Consider the following 21056-nt stretch of genomic DNA (forward strand, 5'->3'; position numbering starts at 1 on the left):
AAATATGCTGTCATGGTAAATTCATAAAATTAAAAAATTTATTGTCTCTCTATTTAGATAGATCTCCAAAGCTAATTAATTTTTATTCTCATAACTATTTTCAAGATTCTGAGCAAATATCAACTAAAAATTTTGAAAACTTTGACGCAAGGAGCCTTTTTAGTGATGCCAATATAAAATATAGTTAAAAATATGTAATTTCACAACTATTAGACTTAATGACACCAAATTTTATAGAGAGTATTTAGTATTGTAGATCTGTTTATATAGTTTAATTTCACAAATTTTGGTTGAAAATTGTGGAAGATTTAAAAATCATACTTCTCCATCTTCTTCTACGACAATTCTTTCATTTTTAATCTCTTTCTTTCTTTCTTTCGTTTTATTCTTTTTATAACAAGGAACACTTACAGATTAATTCGAGTAAGAACAACGTCTTGCGTGGGCTCTGAATTTCTTACTCTCAATTTATGCATTAGAATTTACAGATATTCTCTGTTGCAGACATAATTACCTCGCGTTATCCCAGGAATTCTAGACAAAATCAGTTACTCGATTATTAACAAACTCGCCAAAAATTCTCTCACTTAATAAAATATTTCTACTAATATTTCAATGACCAAAATATAACATCGATAGCTTACTTGTTTTTGTAAGAATTCCAGAAATTATATGTTGACGATGTCTTTCGACTCCTGCCTTCAGCGTAGCAAAATGGAATGCAAGGGAAAATAATCAAAACGAAAGTATCCAACGTGATCGATTATTTACTGAGTATCACGGCAGGCGATGTCACAATTAAATAAAATATACGGTGGGGGCGGCATATGCGGCGGGAGCAGCATAGGCTACATGGGCAGCCACAGCCACGGAAGCCTTGTATACGGCAGGGTGCGGCAGAAGCGGCGGGAGCCCTGACGGAGACCTTGCAGGTATTAGCATATGAGGTGGCGACGGCTTTGACCACAGCAGGGGGGGCAGCGTAGGCTACGGGGCGGAATGGACGGCAGGAGCGGTAAAGGCCACTGCGGCGGCTTGGACGGCAGGAGCGGCATAGGCCACTGGGGCGGCGTGGACGGCAGGAGCGGCATAGGCCACTGGGGCGGCTTGGACGGCAGGCGCGGCTTGGACGGCAGGAGCGGCATAGGCCACTGGGGCGGCGTGGACGGCAGGAGCGGCATAGGCCACTGGGGCGGCTTGGACGGCAGGATCGGCATAGGCCACTGGGGCGGCGTGGACGGCAGGAGCGGCATAGGCCACTGGGGCGGCTTGGACGGCAGGAGCGGCATAGGTCACTGGGGCGGCTTGGACGGCAGGAGCGGCATAGGCCACTGGGGCGGCGTGGACGGCAGGAGCGGCATAGGCCACTGGGGCGGCTTGGCCGACAGGAGCGGCATAGGCCACTGGGGCGGCATGGACTACAGGAGCGGCATAGGCCACTGGAGCGGCTTGGACGGCAGGAGCGGCATAGGTGACTGGGGCGGCTTGGACGGCAGGAGCGGCATAGGCCACTGGGGCGGCTTGGACGGCAGGAGCGGCATAGGCCACTGGGGCGGCTTGGACGGCAGGAGCGGCATAGGCCACTGGGGCGGCTTGGACGGCAGGAGCGGCATAGGCCACTGGGGCGGCTTGGACGGCAGGAGCGGCATAGGCCACTGGGGGGGCTTGGACGGCAGGAGCGGCATAGGTCACTGGGGCGGCTTGGACGATAGGAGCGGCATAGGCCACTGGGGCGGCTTGGACGGCAGGAGCGGCATAGGCCACTGGGGCGGCTTGGACGGCAGGAGCGGCATAGGTCACTGGGGCAGCTTGGACGGCAGGAGCGGCATAGGCCACTGGGGCGGCTTGGACGGCAGGAGCGGCATAGGCCACTGGGGCGGCTTGGACGACAGGAGCGGCATAGGCCACTGGAGTGGCTTGGACGGCAGGAGCGGCATAGGTCACTGGGACGGCTTGGACGGCAGGAGCGGCATAGGTCACTGGGGCGGCTTGGACGGCAGGAGCGGCATAGGCCACTGGGGCGGCTTGGACGGCAAGAGCGGCATAGATCACTGGGACGGCTTGGACGGCAGGAGCTCAGTAAGTCACTGAGGAGGCGGCAGCGTAAGTAGCGACGGCGGGGGCGTCGAGGTAGCCACACGAAGCGGCGGCGAAGAAAAAGGGTAGAATGACCTGTGAACAAATCTCCCAATCAGTTTCTGCAAACCCTTTGGCTTAATGGAGTGTACATTTTACTATGTTTCTCTGTAATAATAGTAAGTGCATTCGTACAATAAGGATGAGAAGAGACCCTTCTTAGATTCTCGATAATAAATTAGTAATACCTATAAGATCCGTACTGTTATGTTTGTTTGTGCACTATAGTGTGTTTTTTCGTTGTTACAGCAAACGCGACTATTGGAAGCTGATTTTACTCAACTGAGAGTTGCCAATCTGGATAAGAATGTTGAAATATTAGAAATAACTGCTCTAGGGTTGTAATTAAAATACTACTCCTGCCATCTACCGACACTTATGACAAACTTCTTTCTGAGAATAAGTCAACTGTTTATAGTCTAATGTACGTAGATACTGAATATTAATATTTTATAATATACTATTTTCAAAATATACTACCATGCAAAAAATACTGTACAATACATGTTTGTCAGAGGTTGTTTTGTTGTAAAATGATGCGCCGACCTCTAAACTGCCAATTCCAACAGAAAACTCTATTTCGAAAAGATGGACTGAAACCCTTTCGCGAAGGAGGGATTCAATTACAAAAGTAGGTCTTGCACTTACCGGATTAACTTTTCCGTGCGCCGAACATTCGGCACACTTCATCTAGGAGCCTTTCATAGGAGTTTCGAGGCTCCTCTTGCGCTGGGGCATCTGGTGGTGGGCTCTCCTCCGGTTGAGGTGCAGGTGGAGGTTCTTCTCGAAGAATTTCTTCAAGGGGATCTGCAAATGTTACATGTTTCTTGTCATCTTCCTCAACCGTGGGTCCATCATCGGGTTTGGCTGGTTCAATTGCCTTGTTTTCCTTGCCAGCATTCTTCGGTTCTGTTGTTCTTTCTTCGGTGTCATCTTTCGCAGGTTCTTTATCCTTGTTTTCGGTGTCATCTTTCGCGGGTTCTTTATCCTTGTATTCGGTGTCATCTTTCGCAGGTTCTTTATCCTTGTTTTCGGTGTCATCTTTCGCAGGTTTTTTATCCTTGTTTTCGGTGTCATTTTTCGCAGGTTCTTTATCCTTGTTTTCGGCGTCATCTTTCGCAGGTTCTTTATCCTTGTTCTCGGTGTCATCGCTGTCAGGTGTTCTTGGTTCGTCTTTCGAGCTACCACTCCCAGGTTTTCTTTTATTACCTTTCTTGGCACTGTCAGGTTTTTTGACAGATTTCTCTCCACTTGTGCTTGGGGGGCTATTTCCATCTTTATCTGGTTTTATGATATATAGTTTGGTCATATGCCGGAAGGGCGGATTTTCTTTATAGTTGTTGTATAGCATGTAAGCGCCAATTGTAGCCCCTCCGGTGACCACTAGTTTAGTGACGGTCTCCGTATTGGTCCAAGATTTTGCAAGCGTACGTACAATAAAGTTAGCGCTCCACATCTTTGTCTATTATAATTTGAGGAACGTTTCCAGGCAACGCACAACATAGGCTCTGTTGTGAAAATGCATTATTGATTAAGCACGTCGCAGCCAAAACAATGGGTCGATTTCTAAAACACGGACGAAATCTGTCCCTATCCTGAGCAAGATCAATCCATTCTCCATCATCATATACCGCCTCCCTCAATTCCATTTTAATATTATTCTCCCATCTACGTCTCGCCCTCCCCAAAGGTCTTTTTCCCTCCGGCCTCCCAATTAACACTCTATATGCATTTCTGGATTCGCCCATACGTGGTACATGCTCTGCCCATCTCAAGCGTCTGGATTTAATGTTCCTAATTGTGTCAGGTGAAGAATACAATGCGTGCTGTTCTATGTTGTGTAACTTTCGCCATTCTCCTGTAACTTCACCCCTCTTAGCCCCAAATATTTTCCTAAGAACCTTATTCTCAAACACCCTTAACCTATGTTCCTCCCTCAAAGTGAGAGTACAAGTTTCACAACCATAAAGAACAACCGGTAAGGTAATATAACTGTTTTATAAATTCTAACTTTCAGATTTTTTGACAGCAGACTAGATGATAAAAGCTTCTCAACCGAATAATAACAGGCATTTCCTATATTTATTCTGTGTTTTATTTCCTCCCGAGTATTATTTATATTTGTTACTGTTGCTCCAAAATATTTGAACTTCTCCACTTCTTCAAAAGATAAATTTCCAATTTTTATATTTCCATTTCGTACAATATTCTCGTCAGGAGACATAATCATAAACCTTGTGTTTTCGGGATTTACTTCCGAACCTATCTCTTTACTTGCTTCCAGTAAAATTCCCGTGTTTTCCCTAATTGTTTGTGGATTTTCTCCTAACATATTCACGTCATCCGCATAGACAAGCAGATTATGTAACCCATTTAATTCCAAACCCTCTCTGTTATCCTGAATTTTCCTAATGGCATTCTCTAGAGCAAAGTTAAAAAGTAAAGGCGATAGTGCATCTCCTTGCTTTAGCCCACAGTGAATTGAAAACGCATCTGACAGAAACTGACATATACGAACTCTGCTGTACTTTTCACTCAGAAATAAAAAATAAATAAGTATAAAATAAATATAAAATAAATATAAATATAAATATAAAATAAGTGAAATAAACTTGTATGGAATATTAATATTAAATTTCTTCGGGGTATATTCATATTGCACTTAGATTAAATATGCTGTAATAGTAAATTCATAAAATTAAAAAATGTATCGTCTCTCTATTTAGATTGATTTCCAAAGCTAAATAATTTTTATTCTCATAACTATTTTCAAGATTCTGAGCAAATATCAACTAAAAATTTTGAAAACTTTGACGCAAGGAGTCTTTTTAGTGATGTCAATATAAAATATATTTAAAGATATGTAATTTGAAAACTATTAGACTTAATGACACCAAATTGTATATAGATTATTTACTATAGTAGTTCTGTTTATATATAGTTTAAATTTTTTTCTCAAATTTTGGTTGAAAATTGTGGAATATTTAAAAATCATACTTCTCCATCCTCCTCTACGACACTCGTTTTATTTTTAATCTTTTTCCTTCTTTCTTCCGTTTTATTCTTTTTATAACAGGGAACACTTACAGATTAATTCGAGTAAGAACAACGTCTTGCGTGGCCTATGAATTTCTTACTCTCAATTTATGCATTAGAATTTACAGACATAATTACCTCGCGTTATTCCAGGAGTTCTCGACAATTTCAAGTTACTCGTTCATTAACAAACTCGCCAAAAATTCTCTCTCTTAATAAAATCTTTCTACTATTATTTCAATGACCAAAGATTTACAGATTGCGATACTTATTTTTGTGAGAGTTCTAGAAATTATATGTTGACGATTTCCTTCGACACCTGCCCTTCAGCGAAGCAAATGGAATGCAAGGGAAAATAATCAAAACGAAAGTATTCAACGTGATCGATTATTTACTCATTATCATGGCAGGCGATGTCACAATAAAATATAATATACGGCGGGGGCGGCATATGAGGCGGGAGCAGCATAGGCTACAGGGGCAGCCACAGCCACGGGAGCCTTGTATACGGCGGGGGCGGCATAAGCTGCGGGAGCCCTGACTGAGACCTTGTAGGTGTTAGCATAGGTGGTGGCGACGGCCTTGACTACAGCAGGGGCGGCAGCGTATGCTACGGGGGCGGCATGTACGGCAGGAGCGGCATAAGCCACTGGGGCGGTGTGGACGGCAGGAGCGGCATAGGCCACTGGGGCGGCGTGGATGGCAGGAGAGGCATAGGCCACTGGGGCGGCGTGGACGGTAGGAGCGGCATAGGCCACTGGGGCGGCGTGGATGGCAGGAGCGGCATAGGCCACTGGGGCGGTGTGGACAGCAGGAGCGGCATAGGCCACTGGGGCGGCGTGGACGGCAGGTCTGCATAGGCCACTGGGCCAGCGTGGACGGCAGGAGCGGCATAGGCCACTCGGGCGGCGTGGACGGCCGGAGCGGCATAGGCCACTGGGGCGGCGTGGACGGCAGGAGCGGCATTTGCCACAGGGGCGGCGTGGACGGCAGGAGCGGCATAGGCCACTGGGGCGGCGTGGACGGCAGGAACTCAGTAAGTGACTGATGAGGCGGCAGCGTAAATAGCGACGGCGGGGGCGCCGAGGTTGCCAGACGAAGCGTCGGCGAAGAAGAGTGACAGGATGACCTGTGAACAAATCTCCCAGTCAGTTTCTTCAAACCCTTTGGCTTAATGGAGTGTACATGTATTCTTCATCAAAGCATTGCAATCACTTCTGTAATATTTTACTATGGTTCTCTGTAATAATAGTAAGTACATGCGTACAATAAGGATGAGAAGAGATCCTTCTTAGATTCTCGATAATTAATTAGTGATCCGTACTGTTGTGTTTGTTTTTGCACGATAGTGTGTTTTTTCGTTTTTACAGCAAAAGCGACTATTGGAAGCTGATTTTACTGAACTGAGAGTTGCCAATCTAGATAAGTATGTTGAAATATTACAAATAACTGCTTTAGGGATTTAATTGAAACTACTCCTGCCATCTACCGACAGCTATGACAAACTTCTTGCTGAGAATCAGTCCACTGTTCATAGTCTAATGTACGTAGATACTGTATATTTCGCATTGTTAAAACACACGTCTGACACTGCGAGTTTTTAGGTACTTTTACTTATAATCCATATGTATTGCATAGATACAGCTCACTAAATGCCAATTAGTAGCTTGTTAGGATGGTGCAAGAACAGAACATTATTTTTTGAGTGAGCACAAGAATTGTGACCAGGAATAACGTCCCTGCGGGGGCTGTACTACAAGTCAAAGATTATCATCACAATCAGTGAAAGAAGTCCACAAGAGTAAACTCGTTACAAGAGAAACAAATATCTTTCCTGTCTGCACTTATCCATGACATCACAATTCTAACATACTTTTGCTAGCAGTTCAAAAATGTTTTTGTCAGTGACATGCCAACACGATGAATTCATAAGCGTACCTTAATTATTTCAATGCGCTGAAATTTCATTAAATTTGACTGCAAGTTATCTCAGTAATGAAGTCATTGGCTGTCTTGCAGCTGTGTAGAATATGTAGTTTTAGCACAAACTGCTTTCCAAACAATATTATATGGCTGTTGTCACAATACAACAATTTAATTTTTCTTTTAAATTAACGATACAAGTTTATTTATGATTACAGTTACAGCATAGCATCTCAAATTTGACAGACAGCATAATGTTTAATAAACATGGGTTTATACAGATGGCCATACCAGTTCTATAATAAAATTGATTTATCCAGAAATTGTGAAAACCTGCATGAATGCTAATTTTTTCATCATTAAAAAAAGTGCTAAGCATTACTAACATACACAGAGCACTTCCTTTCACACAGGAATCTTCCCAAAGCCTAAGAAAAAATGAATGAATTAACATTTTTTAAAAATCACAATACTTCATTCTTAAAATATATACCTTGTAAACGTGTTGAGTAAGACAATACCGTGGTTTACAAATCCCTATTTCTCGAAACCACAATATATTACATAATGTAGCTAAGAGAAAAGAATTTTAATTTCTTCTGCTTCATTTTCACCTTTTGTTTTATGGTTTGTTTAAAATCCCGGTATTAGGCCAATATTTTGAATTTTTAAAAATAAAATATTTCCTCCAAAGCCAGTGTTTGAGGAAATGTCCCCATAACACTGGCAGTATTCCCACGCTGGATAGCAATAGCGATTCTTTGTGTCAAGAAGTCAGTCGACCTGGAATCTCCATTGAGCGCTTGCAACTTGTTCCCGATGTCTGAAACCAGCATTTTAGCCTCTGAGCACCAAGGTCCCAACGTCTCAACAGCAAAAACAGAGAACAAGTATCTGTCCTGGAGATCCCGATACTTATTCCTTTTGATGCTCACTGCGGATGTTGCAGCAGAACCAGCAACTTTGGAGGTGACAGGCAAATGCGATGGTGCTAAAGTGTCGACATAAGTGGCATCCCATAGCAGAGATTTTCCATGAGACCAGGGTATGAAGATCAATCCATCTGGTCTTTTTCCATCAGAACGGCAGATTCCAATAGGTTCCAGGATTGATGGAAAACCAGCAGAGACAAGTGACCTTTTAATGATGTCATTTAATCGAAAGTGCCTGGAAAATCTCCCGGTATTTTTGGGGCAACTTAAGCCAAAGTGACCATAGGGATCAACAGTGGCTCCACAAAGACATTTATGTGGAAAACAGATCTTGCACCCGAGTCTTAAGGCGACAGCAATTTTAAAGGACATATTGTCCATTAATGTGCCAATATTGGAAGACGGTATTGTCTGAAGCCAAGACCCTGATTCCTTCTGTCGTATTGCATGGTATCTAGCTTGATCGACCTCAGACGATGAAGACGCTAGTAGAGCCTGGTAGATATCAGAGGCATGGATGTGGTCCCATTGTTTCTGAATATCACGAGAAGCTGGGAGGTTGTTGTTTCCTGTAATGCTGAACCATTTATCCAAAGCCTCATTCACATAACAGATTCCGATTTCATCACCGTTAATTGAGAGAATGGACTTGACGAAATCAAGGACTCCATATGCAGAAGCCAAGAAAGCAGGCAGACAGACATCACTCACATTCCGGATTCCAAAACCTCCAAAGGCAATAGGCAGAGTGGCTAAAATCCAATTGTTATCTTCAAGACGTATATTGAGAATCGATTCCAGACAGTTTCTCAGTAGATCATAAGTCTCTTGAAGTAGGGATGGAAAAAGCCATAATGGGGTGGTGCGAAGAAAATATGTTAATTTAGCAATTAAATAACAGTTCTTTAAGAGAAAGTACGCTGTATGTGTGGAAAGAGATTTGAGACCATCAAACAGTTGCTTCATAATTTCAAGCTTTTCACGCATACTTGACTGTACAGCGGGAAGAAAAATGGGATATCCAAGAAGAGTCAAATTAGATCGAGATACTATCTTAATCCCTGGAGCTATATTATTGAATTCGGACACTACAGTATCGTCTGGCGTAGAGCAGAAGTATAATTCGCATTTATCGGGATTAATCTCTAACCCTATGGATCTGTAGGAATCTATAGGCCTAAGTTTTTCAAGATCGGAAAGGACCATATCTGGATCCCCTCCCAAAGTACCGTCAACCAGGTAAAAGAGGTTCAAGGCACTATTCAAATGGGTAATGACAGAATTCAGGGTTAGACTAAATAGCAGTGGACCTATCGGATCACCTTGTTGGACTCCAGTCTGCGATGAAATGATGTCAGAACTGTAATACAGGTTAGATGGATTTCTATACGCTTGCCACAAGAATGCATAGAGTTGAGGGATCTTGCTCTTAACAAGTTCAGCATTGTGTCTCTTTCAAGGCAATTAAATGCATTTCTAAAATCGATCTTAAGAAGAACATTTTGACTGCCTTCGTTCTGATTTAGAAATGAACGTACCGAGTGAATGATGGCTTCACATCCTTTAGCGGTGCCAAAACCAAGCTGCTGAGGGCGCAAATGTTGACCAACTTTCTTCTTAACAGAAGTGTAAGTTAACTTAGCCGATAATCTGCGAAAGGTATTTCCAACTGCGATTGGACGTATCCCGCCATTTTTCTTTTCAATGGCAATTAAAGATGCTCCATATAAAAGAGGACAGATTTCAGGATTAACTTTACCAGCAAACATTAGATTACATAGTCTAGTAATAGCATTTAGGAGTTGCCTACCAGAATCTCCAGCAGATTTGGATGTGAGATCTTTTAAATGTTGGGGGCGAATCCCATCAATACCAGATGCAGAGCCATTAGGAAAGTTTTTTATTCCTTGCAAAACTATATCTTGAGATACTGACAAACACACTTCATCGGTGGTAGGAGGATCTGGAAATGCCAAGGGCCGTGATGGTGGAGGGTGTTTTTGTACTAAAGCCTCTTGTATAACTCGTGGAGCACGAGCTACTCCTGAATCAGAAGATAGAATTCGAACAGCTCCCTTTATATCACCGTCTGCCACTTTAGCTTCAACAATGTGTGACCTAGAAAGTGTAGACTTATTCTGACGGGGAGGAATTTCCAGTGTAAAATCATTAATGTTTTCTTTGATTTTAGACACCAAAGATTTGTCCGATTTCTTCTTTGATCGAACAGGTATCCGAAGGGCGATATATGCAAAAAGCAGAAGCTCTTGCCAACATTCTTCACTATTGTATATTGTACATTCATATTTTTTAAAATATCATTTTCAAAATATACTACCGTGCAAAAAATACTGTACAATACACGTTTGTCAGAATTTCTTTGGTTGTAAAATGATGTGCCGACCTCTAAACTGCCAATTCCAACAGAAAACTCTATTTCGAAAACATGGACTGAAACTCTTTTGGAAAGGAGGGATTCAATCACAAAAGATGGTCTTGCACTTACCGGATTAACTTTTCCATGTGCCGAACATTCGGCACACTTCATCCAGCAGCCTTTCATAGGAGTTTCGAGGCTCCTCTTGCGCTGGAGCATCTGGTGGTGGGCTTTCCTCCGGTTGAGGTGGAGTTGGAGGTGGTGGTTCTTCTCCAAGAATTTCTTCAAGGGGTCTGCAAATGTGACATGTCTTTTCTCATCTTCCTCAACCGTGTGTCCATCATGGGGTTTTGCTGGTTCTATTGTCTTGTTTTCCGTGCCAGCATTCTCCGGTTCTGTTGTTCTGTCTTCGGTGTCATCTTTCGCAGGTTCTTTATCCGTGTTTTCGGTGTCATCTTTCGCAGCTTCTTTATCCGTGTTTTCGGTGTCATCTTTCGCAGGTTCTTTATCCTTGTATCCGATGTCATCTTTAGCAGGTTCTTTATCCTTTTTTTCCGTGTCATCGCTGTCAGGTGTTCTTGGTTCTTCTTTCGAGCTACCACTCCCAGGTTTTCTTTTCTTACCTTTCTTGGCACTGTCAGGTTTTTTGCCAGATTTCTGTCCACTTGTACCTGGGGGCTATTTCCATTTTTATCTGGTTTTATGATACATAGTTTTGTCATATCCCGGATGGGCGGTTTTTCTTTATAGTTGTTATATAGCATGTAAGCCCCAATTGTAGCCCCTCCGGTGACCGCCAGTTTAATGACGGTCCCCGTATTGGTCCAAGATCTCGCAAGCGTACGTACAATAAACTTAGCGCTCCACATCTTTGTCTGTTATAATTTCAGGAACGTTTCCAGGCAACGCACCACATAGGCTCTGTTGTGAAAATGCATTATTGATTAAGCAAATCGCAGCCATAACAATGGGTCGATTTCTAAAACACGGACGAAATCGTGGTTCCAAACCTCGGCTTTTAAACCGCGATCGAGGTCTGAATCCTCATGCGATTTCTAAAACGAAGTCGAGACGCGGCTTGAGAAGAAACCGAGGTTCATATATATGGAAACGCAGCTTAGAAGCGATTTTTATTCTTGTAAACAGTCGATAATAGAAAGAAATGAACATCAGGATTAATATTTTTATTGAATTGCAGTAAGTCGCATTCTTTTGTTCTCAGCTAAGGTATTGTTATATTTACTAATTTACAGAATATGTGTGCGTTTAAAATACTAGCATTACTTAGTATTTAGTAGGGAACAGATTTTTAGGTACTAGAATGATATTGCCCACATAATTAGCACAAATCGAGCGTTCATGTTGTAGCTTATCATTAGTTCATAACTACTACCAACATTAACTACCTGAAAACCCAGTTCTAAGGAATTAATAACTTTATTTCAGAAACCAGTCGCTTGACTAGTTTCTGAAATAAGCAATTCAATTACCTTAAACAGAAGGATTCTTCTCTGCAGTGGCGGATTAATCACAGCATAAATATAGCCAATATATAGAACCGCAAGTTTCGGGGGAATCAAGTGGCCGTAGCATAAGGCGAGTTCCGAAATAGCAGAAAAGTTCCCGGTTGAAGTAGTTTTCAACGTTGTAACACAAACCATGCTCTTTTTAACTCTCGAATTTCCGCGACACTAATATTACGTTACGAGTTTTAAGCTCATAAATTTACTGCTGAACCATGGGAGTGAAAATTTGCACGTTATATGGCAAATTCATCGTTTTATAAGGCGTTCGCCTGCCTTACATTGGCAATATAGCCTATAGCATTTTATAAACATGGTGGTGTAAAATAAAACGCATGACATTGATTAATTCGCCTTCAAACGAATTACCAAAGCCTCCCTCGTCCATACTCGCCATTTCAATATATTTTATTGCAAATTTATCCAGTCAAGAAAACTAAATAATCCAACACCAGAAGCTAAGGTTAACTTTTCTTCTCTTCATTTCATTATTTTGAAATAAATTACTGTTGCTTATTCATTTATTATTTTTTATTTGGTTATTTAACGCCGCTGTATAAACTGTTAGGTTATTTAGCGTCGATGGGGTTGGTTATAGCGAGATTGTATTTGACGAGTTGAGGGCAAGGATTCGCTGTAATTACCTGACATTCGCCTTACGGTTGGGGAAACCCTCGGAAAAACTCAACCAGGTAATCAGCCCAATGGGGGATCGAACCGCGCCCGAGCACAACTCCGCATCGACAGACAAGACAGTGTCTTAACCGATTGAGCTACGTCATTAATTAATTTACTAGTATTTATCGCAATATTTTTCACCCCGTGTTTTTTAATTTATAAGAAGGAATTGAATAGAGCATAAAACAAAACACGCATGATGCGCGATTTCTTAGTACGACGTTTGGGGGGGAGGAAATTTTCCCAAACGTGTCTGACGTAAGACCCTTACTACTTCCGTCCACGTCGATTTATCTTGCAAGTATTGATTTGCCTATTACGTTTAATTATTTCTGTAGGGAATTTGGCTCTTAAGAGATGGGATGGATGAAAGTCTGGTAATTTGTTTGTCCAAAATCACATTTTTTTTTGTAGCTGTGATGCCTACTTTACACTTTGACGAGATTTTAGAACCTTACGACGGTTTTGTCATGAACTACGCCCTCTATAAAAGGCTGCGCTCATTAAGTATAAAACATATACAAATTTAAGTAATTTTTCCGCACTTTTTTAGACCACGTCTCTGCACTCACATTGCTAAGGAATCCACAAACGTTATGCTACAAAGTTAGAAAATTTTACTGCATATTCTTTAACGTATACTTATCAAAGATATGTTGGGATTAAAAAAAAATAATTTTTAATACAAAATGAAACATATACTTACAGTCTAATCTCTTACGAAAATAATATTAACCGGAGTGCTGTAGTTAATAAATAGAGATTGCGCAAGGCATTGATTGATGTGATTATAGACAGTCGTGTGGTTTATAGACCAATAGGCGACAATAGAAAACAAAAGATGCGAAAACAAGTAAATGAGGCGTATGAAGAATTGAATGCTCTTTCATACTTAAGTATAGGCCTACTCTACTTCAATCAATATTGTTCTTATTATTTTTTTAACAAATGCTCAAAAGTAATTAGAGATCATACACGTAAAACGTATTAGTTTCTCCTAACCAGTGAAGTGAAGTATTTACATAATAAATAATTGCTTTTAACAAGGAAATGGTTTGCATACAATTAACTTTTCCTATTTCTCTTTTTGTTCTTAAAACCCCTTTCCTTTGCTATTTGTTTATATATGTACATGTTTATTAAATAATTGCATAATTAGCCCTATTATATAGCCAGAAAATTAGTAACGCAAGTTATCGTAATAATTGCTGCCTTTATTCGATGTATATGCATGTACATCCCTGATGTCTACTTTACGACGCTATCAGCGTATTCCGAATCTCACCGGTCCGGTGGCATCAATGACGTCACGTTGCAGCGAAATAAGGAACAAAACTGCTGGAAGGATCGATGGCTGTCATGGCGACTGTACAACTTGTTGTCTGTGCTACGCTACCAAAATTTTGCGAAATTTTTGTACTCCCATCTCGTTCAAAGAAAAGATAGCATAAACAATTTATTTCTTGAACCGGTAGTAATAACTGGTCCGTTGACATGTTCGCTCATCCATTAACATATTGTTTTTACGTTGTGCTCATTACAAACAATACAGCAGAACTATAGCAGAACACACCGCCATGACACAACAGTGCACGATGTTATTCATCTGCTAATTCCCGCCCTATACAAGAACCAATCAGATTCACTGATGGCGGCTGATGGAGACTGCCACCACCTCTGCAAGTTGATGGCACCGGTGCGACACCGGTGGAGCATCAATGACGTCATCGGTTGAATTCGGAACACCGTGATGCCATTGGATTGCTCACCGGTGAGATTCGGAATACACTCTATGTAGTGGATGTGCTATGCGCTCGTGATCAAGGTCGAGCTCTTCTACCGTGATTGGCAGCTAATATCGTCTCATCCCTGACGTGCAGTATCTCTCAGAATATTGATTAATGATATATGAAACAGGGATGAGATACAGTGTAGACACATCAGGAGTAGGTCTACATACACTGGCATGTGTAGATCTCAGGTGTTTTAAATACCAAAATCATAATAATCCTCGTTTTCATACAGCTCATGCATTTTGTCAAGACAGTCCCCATTCTTCCTACAGACCTGCTCACGAGATCGGACGAGTCTACGTACGAATTATAGGGGAATGGGTTAGTTTTTGTCTTTCACTTGGTAGACACACGCCCGACCTTCCCTTCTACTTTTACCCCCCTCCAAAGAAACGTTTTTTCCGTACTGCACATCGCGAGTGTCTTGAGAAAATGCGTGACCTGTACTCATATCTGACCTCTCGTTTGTCGACAGCGTTAAATGTTTCGTATCCAACATAGAGGGTCAATTGCTTACTTATTTACTTACAGCTCGTATCCTGAGCAAGATTAATCCAGTCCCTACTATTTCCCACCTCTCTCAAATTTCATTTTAATATTATCCTCCCATCTACGTCTTGGCCTACAAAAGGTCTTTTTCTCTCAGTTCTTCAAACTAACAATCTTTATGCATTTCTGGATTCTCCTATACGTACTACATGCCCTGTCCATAGCGAACGTCTGGATAAAATGTTCATAATTGTCAGGTGAAGACCTGTGTTGTGTAACTTTCTCCATTCTCCTGTAACTTCATCCCTCTCAGCCTCAAATATTTTCCTAAGTAGGTACCTTATTATCGAACACTCTTAACCTATCTCAAAGTGAGAGCCCACGTTTCACAATCATACACAACAACCGGTAATATAGTCTAACTGTTTTATAAATTGTAATTTTCATTTTTTTAAAGCTGACTGGATAAGAAATGCTTCTCAAACGAATAATAGCAGGCATTTCCTATAAATATTCTGCGTTTAATTTCCTCTCGAGTATCATTTATATTTGTTACTGTTGCTCCAATGTATTTGAATTTTTCATCTTTACAAAGAATATATTTCCAATTTTTATATTTCCATTTCGTACTGTGTTTTAGCCACGAGACATAATCACATAAAATGTTACTTGCTCCAAGTAAAATTCCCCTTTTTTTCCTAAGAGTTTGTGGATTTTCTCCTAATATATTCATGTCATGAACATAAAGAAGCAGCTGTTATAACCCGTTCAATTCCTAACCCTCTCCCCTTTCCTGGGCTTTCCTAATGAGAAAGTAAATTCCTACGAAACAAAAACAAAATCTTACCGCAAAAACTAATCAAGGACCAAGGTCAATCAGCCGATTTATGGTCTGACGTCACATGAGCAATCATCCAACCAGTACAGGGTAATGTGTGATTAGCAGGATAATCCCCCCAGCCGCTACTGCTGGGTTGCTAAATCGATTTCGCTAATCACTACAGCTACCCGAAGTCATCACGATTTTAGTAGGCTCAGGTTCCATATGCTGGTCGTAATTTCATGACAAGTCTTCTTCCCTCATGAAGACGCGAATTAACATTAACTTCATAACGTTAAATTGATATGTAATGAAAAAGATATTAATTTTTAGGGAGTAATTATTACCCTAATAGCATTTGAAATGTGGATATGGAGAAGAATGGAATGTGTGAAATGGACAGACTGAATAAGAGTGGATGAAGAAAGAATGATGCTGAAACTGATCAGAAAGAGAAAAAGGAATTGGTTGGGTCATTGGATGAGAAGAAACTGCCTACTGAAGGATGCACTGGAAGGAATGGTGAACGGGAAAAGAGTTCGGGGCAGAAGAAGATATCAAATGATAGATAACATTAAGATATGTAAATCATATGCGGAGACTAAGAGGAAGGCAGAAAATAGGAAAGACTGGAGAATGGTTTCAGTGAATGACCTGCCATTTGGCAGAACACTATGTATGTATGTATGTATGTATGTATGTATGTATGTAATATGTACAGCTTCCCAAATACATAACGATTTTGGTAGGCATAGTTTCCTTATATTGGTCGTAATTTCGTGACAAGTCTCTTTCCCTCATGAAAACGCGAGTCAGCATCCATTCCATAATGTTACATTGATATGTAGTGAAGAACATACTGGTATTAATTTTAATGTAATAATTACCCTACTTTTATCAGACGTAATAACACAAGTGCCTTTCATTCGGAAGTAAATCCACGAGCATTGTAGCTTTCATGAAATTTATCTAAATGCAGAGAAAAGCACTTGGTGTTACTGTTTAAAATATATTTCACGAACATACGTATTTCACCTACTTATAAAAATAAGAAATGTCAAATCTAGTCTTTCAGGTAAAGCTACCTGTAAAGCGGATTTGAATAATTTCAATGGAAATATTGTTCCGGGGCCGGTTATCGATCCCGGGACCTCTGGTTGAACGTACCAGCGCTCTACCAACTGAGCTACCCGGGAACTCCACCCGACACCGTATCAACTTTTGCCTTTATATCCACACAACTCGCGTGGGCCGACGAACAGCCAGAGACCCACATCGAGTGTACACAATCTCTGTGTACTTAGAATTGTCGTTTATAAAAAATAGATTAGACCTAAAACAACAAATACACGACTTTTCTTTACATAAATTTTGTTTTCAAAGCAACTTGATCATTGTCTAACTTTGTTATAGTGTTTGTGTGACGTCATCCATAACCAGAAATATATATATTTAATAATATATAGTCGCGTCGCTCTTATTTCCGGCGTGACTTCTCCTCCTTGCTTACGCCTTAGGATGTGAAGGCTCTATAAAGTCTAGGTAGGTAGAATCGTTCGCCATTTTTGTTCTTTCGTTGCCGAGCTATCAGACGAGGAATCTATTTGCCGCACCGTTAAACATTATCATGTCGTAGCTCCTATGATAATAAATCAAACGCTCTGTAATTGAGAAAATAATTGAGCGGAAAATAACGTCCTCGTGTGCTTTCTGCGAACGCCAAAGAAAGAGCCAAAATGGCGGACGATTATATTACTCATCGAGCCCTAGGAAGTGCATAACATCATCAGCAGCGAATCATAAGACGCACAGGTTTAAATGTAGCTGACCTGCAACGTGATTGGCTGCCGGAAATAAGAGCGACAGGACTATAGCAAGAAATCAAGCTGTGCTAGAAAGAGTGGAGAAAGAATAATGCTGAAGGTGATCAGAAAGAGAAAAATAAACTGTCTGGGACACTGGATAAGAGGAAACTGCATACTAAGGGATGCACTGGATGAATTGTTGAAGGGGGGAAAAGTTCGAGGCAGAAGAAGATATCGGATGATACACAAAATTAAGGTAAATAGATCGTATACGTAAACAAAGAGAAGGCAGAAAATAGGAAAGATTATAGAATGGTGGGTTTGCAGTGAAATACCTCCCTTTGGGCAGAAAACTTTGAGTGAATAAAAAACCCAGATCAATAGGTATACTGTCTTTAAGAGCTGACTTGACATTGTCGATAGCTGTTATATTATTAAATCACATTAAATGTACTTTACTTACTTACTTACAAATGGCTTTTAAGGAACCCGAAGGTTCCTTGCCGCCCTCACATAAGCCCGCCATCGGTCCCTATCCTGTGCAAGATTAATCCACTTCTATCATCATATACCATCTCCCTCAAATCTATTTTAATATTATCCTCCCATCTACGTCTCGGCCTCCCCAAAGGTCTTTTTCCCTCCGGCCTACCAACTAACACTCTATATGCATTTCTGGATTCGCCCATACGTACTACATGCCCTGCCCATCTCAAACGTCTGAATTTAACGTTCCTAATTATGTCAGGTGAAGAATACAATGCGTGTAGCTCTGCGTTGTGTAACTTTCTCCATTCTCCTGTAACTTCATCCCTCTTAGCCCCAAATATTTTCCTAAGAACTTTATACTCAAACACCCTTAATCTCTGTTCCTCTATCAATGTAAGAGTCCAAGTTTCACAACCATACAGAACAACCGGTAATATAACTGTTTTATAAATTCTAACTTTCAGATTTTTTGACAGCAAACTAGATAATAAAAGCTTCTCAACCGAATAATAGCAGGCATTTCCCATATTTATTCTATGTTTAATTTCCTCCTGAGTGTCATTTATATTTGTTACTGTTGCTCCAAAATACTTGAATTTTTCCACCTATTCAAAGGATAAATCTCCAATTTTTATATTTCCATTTCGTACAATATTCTCGTCACGAGACATAATCATATACTTAGTCTTTTCGGAATTACTTCCAAACCGATCGCTTTACTTGCTTCAAGTAAAATTTCCGTGTTTTCCCTAGTCGTTTGTGGATTTTCTCCTAACATATTCACGTCATCCGCAAAGACAAGAAGCTGATGTAACCCGTTCAATTCCAAACCCTGTCTGTTATCCTGGACTTTCCTAATGGCATATTCTAGAGCGAAGTTAAAAAGTAAAGGTGATAGTGCATCTCCTTGCTTTAGCCCACAGTGAATTGGAAAGCATCAGATAGAAACTGGCCTATACGGACTCAGCTGTACGTTTCACTGGGACACATTTTAACTAATCGAACTAGTTTCTTGGGAATAGCTACCAAATTCAATAAGAATATCATATAATACTTCTCTCCTGACCGAATCATATGCCTTTTTTAAAATCTATGAATAAGTGATGTACTGTACTCTTATACTCCCATTTTTTCTTTACTTTAGATGCCATAAAAGAGAGAGAGAATGGTTTAATATGATATATTTGCGTGTGAATTAATATGATTACATTCATAAGTGTGAGCGAGATAAAGTCTGTTGTTTACATCTTATATACAGGGACATCATTTTATTTTTACTTCAACTTTTATTGTACCTGAGTTTTTTAATGTACTTCACTCCCACCCCTTCTACTAACGAAGTTCCAACTCACACAGAACCAAGGCCGCAGTACTGAGTTATTGAGTATAGTACGTTTCAGAAATATGTTCGCGTTTTCCAGTGACGAAAACTTACAATATTGAATTATATTTTCGCACAGGTATTGTCGTCCGTTTGCCTACGTCGCATCCCGATTTCCCGCACCTGCTTCTGCTCGCTCCACTGTAAAGACTGGTGGCTGGGCTTTCTTAGCTCTTTTCTGAAAACATTAATTTCTGTTAGGAATTAATTGGACATCTACGTAATATTATGCAACTGTTTAAATAACTTAAATAAAAGGGCCTCGTTAAGTAATTAACTATCACGTGATCCTCTCCCTTTCTACGATCGTGCGACATAACCACTTGGACGGACAGTAGATAGCATGTGTGAGTAATTTTATCTGTGCGGGTCGGGCAGAAGTGAAGACTGAGTACGTAAGGTACTCTTTTATAGAGTAGGTACAGAATTATTTCAACATGAGTTACTAAGTATGAAGGACGAAACTGGTAATTGGAATTAGATGCAATAGTCTATAGTGCGATAATAGGCACAAAAGATCTGAAGCCTGTATCGAAATGAACGGCCACTATTTTAAAAAATATGTTTAAATATCCATATTATGATTATTTTTCAATTTAACTTCATTCTCTATATTGTACGCTAATGTGCTGTAGATAGTATAATATACGCTGCATATTGAATACGTTCGCATGGATAACTCAGTTCGTGAGTAAAAATACTTATTGTTAATACTGTACTTATTTTGATTAAACAAAACCTAATGAAAATTATCAAATTCAAAATCGCGATATTTCCTACTTTACGTAAATGAATGAACGACTTTTCTTCCCTCCTATACCTAGTAAAGTGATTTGTTTGTATTTTACGCCAGTACCATCGAACTCCAGTCGTGGAAGGAGGTAGCAAAGTGTGTTTCCGGGTCTCAATCATTAATCCAAAGGTATAGCCAGGTTAATATTAAAAATGTTAGTAAAAATAAAATTATGTTCCTGTATAAGCAATCCATTGCACAACATTGTAACACCTTGCATTGAAGTGGTTTCATGATTTAGTAATGCTGTTTTATTCTTGTTTCAGTGAGGGGATCCTCGGCCAATCGTCGATCTTCTGTGTTAACTACGGCGCTCATCGTCACTCTAAGCATATGGCTGGTCACATGATATGGAGTGTAAATACAAATGTCTCCCAATTACGAAGCTATTTTTCATTTATGTCTGAAACTTTAAAAACGCATATGTGGTGTCTTTCTTCCCTAAAACATGGTGGAGTTGTTAAATGTGGTTTCCTAGATATGAATCCAACAACAGAGAACTGAAAGACAGTTCTAATCGAGAAGACCTTACGCGAGAGTGAATGGTGCAAGTGTGAATCACAAATGTAGCATATTTACAGCAATTACAAAGGTGGAGAAGAGATGTAGAACATATGAAACAGATGTGAGAGCGGCGTGAGTGAATGTGTAATTACGAAACACTTCTAAAACGGACATATTTGAATAATTTATGAGAAAAAAGGAAGAGGTATGTTTTGTAACGACTATTTAAAATATGCGTGTGAAGCAACAGAATTGTGATAATGTCATACGTACTAACGAAACACTATGATCCACATCCGTGAATTGCTAATTGTGACAATTGTGCATATGTTCTGTTTCATTTCTAAAGGCCTATACTAGACTGTGAAATATTCATA

At 40.4% G+C, this 21056-nt stretch overlaps 1 protein-coding gene across 1 annotated transcript in view; it reads left to right on the top strand.

Moving 5' to 3' along the window:
* LOC138713678 (uncharacterized) overlaps positions 1-20674 on the top strand; it is a 344968-nt gene extending 324294 nt beyond the window's left edge. Inside the window, exon 7 of the mRNA XM_069845950.1 lies at positions 20442-20674. Coding sequence (XP_069702051.1) covers positions 20442-20524 — 83 coding nt within the window. The 3' untranslated portion in view covers positions 20525-20674. The remainder of the gene's footprint in view (positions 1-20441) is intronic.
* Positions 20675-21056: the final 382 nt, after the last annotated feature.

The sequence above is a fragment of the Periplaneta americana genome, chromosome 14, assembly GCF_040183065.1.
Source record: "Periplaneta americana isolate PAMFEO1 chromosome 14, P.americana_PAMFEO1_priV1, whole genome shotgun sequence".
NCBI lineage: Eukaryota > Metazoa > Arthropoda > Insecta > Blattodea > Blattidae > Periplaneta > Periplaneta americana.